This window comes from Haliotis rubra, unplaced genomic scaffold, assembly GCF_003918875.1.
Source record: "Haliotis rubra isolate DU_JTF1 unplaced genomic scaffold, ASM391887v1 Scf2531, whole genome shotgun sequence".
In the NCBI taxonomy this organism is placed as follows: Eukaryota; Metazoa; Mollusca; class Gastropoda; order Lepetellida; family Haliotidae; genus Haliotis; species Haliotis rubra.
In genome coordinates this window covers 1-4,613 of record NW_025766594.1, presented here as the reverse complement: position 1 = coordinate 4,613, position 4,613 = coordinate 1, and the positions used below count along the sequence as shown (strand labels likewise).

The window sequence follows — 4,613 nt, the reverse complement described above, 5'->3', positions numbered from 1 at the left end:
GGCCTGGAACCTACCGAATTGGCGTAGAATCTGGTTCAGTGATGAATCACGATTTCTATTGGAACGACGCGATGGAAGAATGCGGGTGTACAGACGTGAACGTTTCGCCGACGCTTGCGTTCCCCAGGTGGACAGATTCGGCCGGGAAAGTGTTATGATGTGGGGAGCGATCACCTGCCGTAGGAGAAGTGATTTGGTGATGATTCCAGGGCAACCTGACAGCTCGACGGTACTGTGACGAAATCCCACACTTCCTTCCAATCATTGATCGCCAAAGGGAGTTGTTGCAACAGGACAATGCCAGGCCCCACGCAGCACGTCACACTAGAGACTTCCTCCAGAACCACAACATCAATGTGCTCCCCTGAGCCTCAAGATCACCGGACTTAAACTGGATCGAACATCTGTGGGATGCCCTGGACAGACGGGTGCGACGCCGTAACCCTCAGCCCCAGACACTTCATCAACTCGCACAGGCACTACAGGCAGAGTGGGCTGCAATTGGGCAACACGAGGTTCTGAGACATATTCGTTCGATGCCGAGCCGATGCCGTGCAGTTCTGGATGCCAACGGTGGTCACACGAGGTATTGACTTGAGCGCCACCACACGTCTCCATGTGACACTCAAACTGACTTTCCTCGAGTTGGTGCCACAGACGGATAAGTCCGCATTCCCAGTGTGCAATTTCTCTATATTTCATTGACTTATAAAACCTACAAGATGTTTCAAAAATACAGTTGAAATTCTATATGCGTTTCTATTTTGGGAGAGTATATTATTAATATGCTGGTACAGGTGTTGCATTATGTAACTTCTGTGCAGTTATTATGGATATAAGTTAATACAATAAATATGCACTAATAAATGACCTTATCGATAAGTAGGCACAAGTGAATCTGTTTCTGAGGACAGCGTAGACTTCTTTAGCATTGATGTATTTATGTGAATATTTTCACATGCATGACATGAATAGTACGTATACGATTTCTGTATAAGATGCAGAACAATTAAATAAGGTATATTACTTGAAATTATTGTATACAAAAAAATAGTACGTTTACAGCTATTCTTTCCTTTACAGAACTGGTAATGACAGTAACAGTTCTTATTTGTGGTGGTGGCAACGGAGCCCATGTTCTTGCAACTTTAGTGTCTTCGAAGCCTGACATGACATGTCGCGTCCTTTGCACTTTCCCAGGCTCGGGAATGGACAAAAGCTGCAGCAAACAACATTCTGTCATGTTCATTCACATCTTTCAAGGGCAAATCAACTTTATACAAAGCTAACCCCCATGCTATATCTGACGACCCTGCAGAAGTGGTGCCAGGAGCAGACATCGTCATCTTAGTTGTCCCTGCATCTTCCCATGGGAAGTACCTGACAGCCATTGAACCCTACATACAGAAGGGAACCATCCTTGTTGCCTTGTTCTGGAAAGCCAGGTTTTGAGTTTCAAGCCCGTCACATTCTTCAAAATAAATTTGATGACTTTATGATCATATTGGCCGAAACCCTTCCCTGGGCCTGTAGAATAGCTGAGTATGGCGTGAAGGTAAATGTAATTGGCATTAAGGAATCATTGAAGATGTTTATTGTTCACGATGATGATAAAACTCTCCTCAATCCGTTTTGTCAGTTACAGCACATCTGGGGAAAGTTTCCAGTTATTCAGCAAGTGAGTCACAGTCTAGGTCTAACTCACAAGGCCTGTGTGATGCATCTTGGAATCTTTTATGGAAAATGGAAAGATTGTGGCAAAAATGCTGTATCCCAGATACAGTGGGTGAGTCATCTCGACGATGAAATCAACATGATAAAACTACGCAAACAACGAGGAAGACCAAATGAAACCACAAGTGTACTTCAGTGGTTATTAGACACTTATGGATCGTCCATTACTGATTCAAGCAGCCTTAAACAAGCTCTGACAACAAACCAGGCGTATAGTGGAATATTTCATCCCATGATTACAGCTGACGAAGGATATATACCAGACTTCAAGAGCCGGTATCTAACAGAGGATGTTCCATTTGGCCTCGTAGTGTACACAGGTTTAGCACAGATTGTTGGTCTGGAAACAACTGCAATAGATACAGTTTTGCACTGGAGCCAGCAGAAACTAGGAAAAACATACATCGTGGGATCTGAACTGTCTGGTCGGGACTTACATGAGACGAGAGCCCCCAGGTGTATGGCATCACGTCCCTAGACGATTTAGACACATTTATGTAGTCTCGTGTCTCTGCGACCATAATTGTATGTACTGGAGGCATAGGACAGTCGTGATGGATCTCGTCATTCACTGCCAGTTAACTTCAGCCTTTGTTGTATGTTTTATTCCAGCACCTGTTATTGACAGGAAACAATTACATCATTTGTTAAACAAATTCCTGATAGGAAATGAATGTCCATATGTGCACGCTTATGCTGGGCTTGAAACAAGAGAATCGAGTATAAACTCATGTTACACATATGTGTAAATGCGATAAGTGTTCTCGTGCGGTCACCGAGAAGTATGTTTGCGTTGATGTCATAGTCGTAGATGTTGCTTGTATGCGTCATGGATTTCAGTACCATTGGGATCTGGTAAGTTTTAACTTAAATTTCTCGGTCCAAGATGAATAGAAGATAGCTATTTTGACGTAAATAGCATTAATTTCCATGGTAAGGAAATATATCTAGACTATATGACCAGCGTTGACTCCATGCTATGTAACAACAATGTTCACCTTAGAATATCCTGAAGTGTTGCGTATGTCGAACTCTCCGCACATACTCAGCAGTAAGGTACTAAGTTGTGTTAACTTGCATCTTTAAGTATATGTAAATGATTCACATACATCAACTACGTCCAAATGGAACATTGTATTTAGTCAACATGAATAAAAGTGTTCTGAAAGTCTGGGTGAAATTAATAAATGATATGTATATAAATGTTTCGAATGAATAAAACCAAGATAAGAATCTATCAAATTTATGACAAAGCGGGCCAATTTTGTAGCCCAGTGGTAAAAGCATTCGATCGTCACACTGAAAGCCCGGGTTCAATTCCCTACATGGGTACAATGTGTGCAGCCATTTTCCGGTGTCCCTCAGCGTGATATTGCTGAGATATTGCTAAAAGTGTCGTAAAACGAAACTCGCCCATTCGTTCAAGAGACAACACGAACAAAGGTGAAACCTATGCCATGTACGGCAATATTGGAGGGTAGAGGGGAACCACATGTTCTGAATCTAAGCAAAGCCACGCCTTTACAAGATAATCGGTGAAGCTAAAGGGATCATTGTCGGAACACCTTATGCTATAATGTACCCGATTACTTTTGAGTATGACCGCCTCCGTGGTGTAGTGGTTAGAGCGTCCGACCGGAGAGCGGAATGTCGCGGGTTTGATCCCCGTCCGCGTCATACCAAAAGACGTTAAACTATGGTACTTTGTTGGTCCCTGCCTGGCGCTCGGCATTAATGGGTACAACAAGGACTGGTCGGCTCAGACTAATAATGTGTCTGAGTGGGGTATTCATGCTTCACTGTGGCATGGCATCTCAGTGGGCTAGCACTATCAAACCAGCTTCAGTCTGGGCTAGTACAAGCAGCCGCACATACACATACACACGCATGCACGTTGTCATATGAGCAAAATATTCCCAAGCACGACGTTAAACACAATTTAAGACAATACACACATGCTTTAAAAACAGCCCCGGGCTCAAACCATACATTCAATGATAATACTTAACTGCATGATGTCACATGATGCAAAATATATTGCTAACAGCATCGAAGATTGCTTGATATTAGATATTAGTGGAAATTACTTTAAGCTATACATAAATTTCACATTGTATAAAATGTAATTTGAAAAATCGTGAAAACATTTGCAATATCGGCACGACCGTATAAGAAAGTCGCGATCGGTCATCGTTGTAAATACTTCCAATGTAGCTAGTGCTACAAATCGGATATCTTTTCATTACTTGTTATTTTTGGAAAAGCTGCATGGCAGTGTCATACAGAACTGGATGAAATCACATTGATCAAACCATATTGGATCAATTCGCAATGGATGAAGTCAGGGCACATAATAATGTTGCGACGCTACCTAACCACCCTTAATTAAACGACTTTTTAACTATTAACATACATTTGTAAAGATGAATATAGTCAGTTTCAAAATGACCAGACCTGTTGGTAGACAGAACATTCGTATCCCTGCAACTCCAAAGTAACCGTATATATGGCGATATCCATAAAATTGTTAAATGACTTATAACTGATGATTATGTACATGACTGTAAAATACGATATATCGTGTCTACCATTAAATCTGGATCGTTCCTGTTCTTATGCTTTCAGGAACTTACTTGCTTTATGATTTTATATGGTTATGTCAGTCAGTTGTCAGTGCAGATATGTTTCTTAATAAATTTAGAACTCGGTCTGTTAATATGTTTCACCAGGAAAGACATTCCACTTTAGAAGATAGTTCACGATATGCTTATTATAGAACTTTCAAGACCTTCCTTCAACCAGAATTTTTTATCAATACTCACGACGGAAAGTTGAAGGAAGCATTTCATTAAATATCGGCTAGGTTTGTTAACCCTTTT

The 4,613-nt window shown here is 41.4% G+C and overlaps 1 protein-coding gene across 1 annotated transcript; it reads left to right on the top strand.

Moving 5' to 3' along the window:
• Nucleotides 1-1,091: 1,091 nt before the first annotated feature.
• Nucleotides 1,092-2,212, top strand: LOC124279633 (opine dehydrogenase-like). Its single transcript, XM_046715471.1, is given in 3 exon segments — nt 1,092-1,195; nt 1,197-1,440; nt 1,778-2,212. Coding segments are annotated over 3 exon segments (783 nt in total).
• Nucleotides 2,213-4,613: the final 2,401 nt, after the last annotated feature.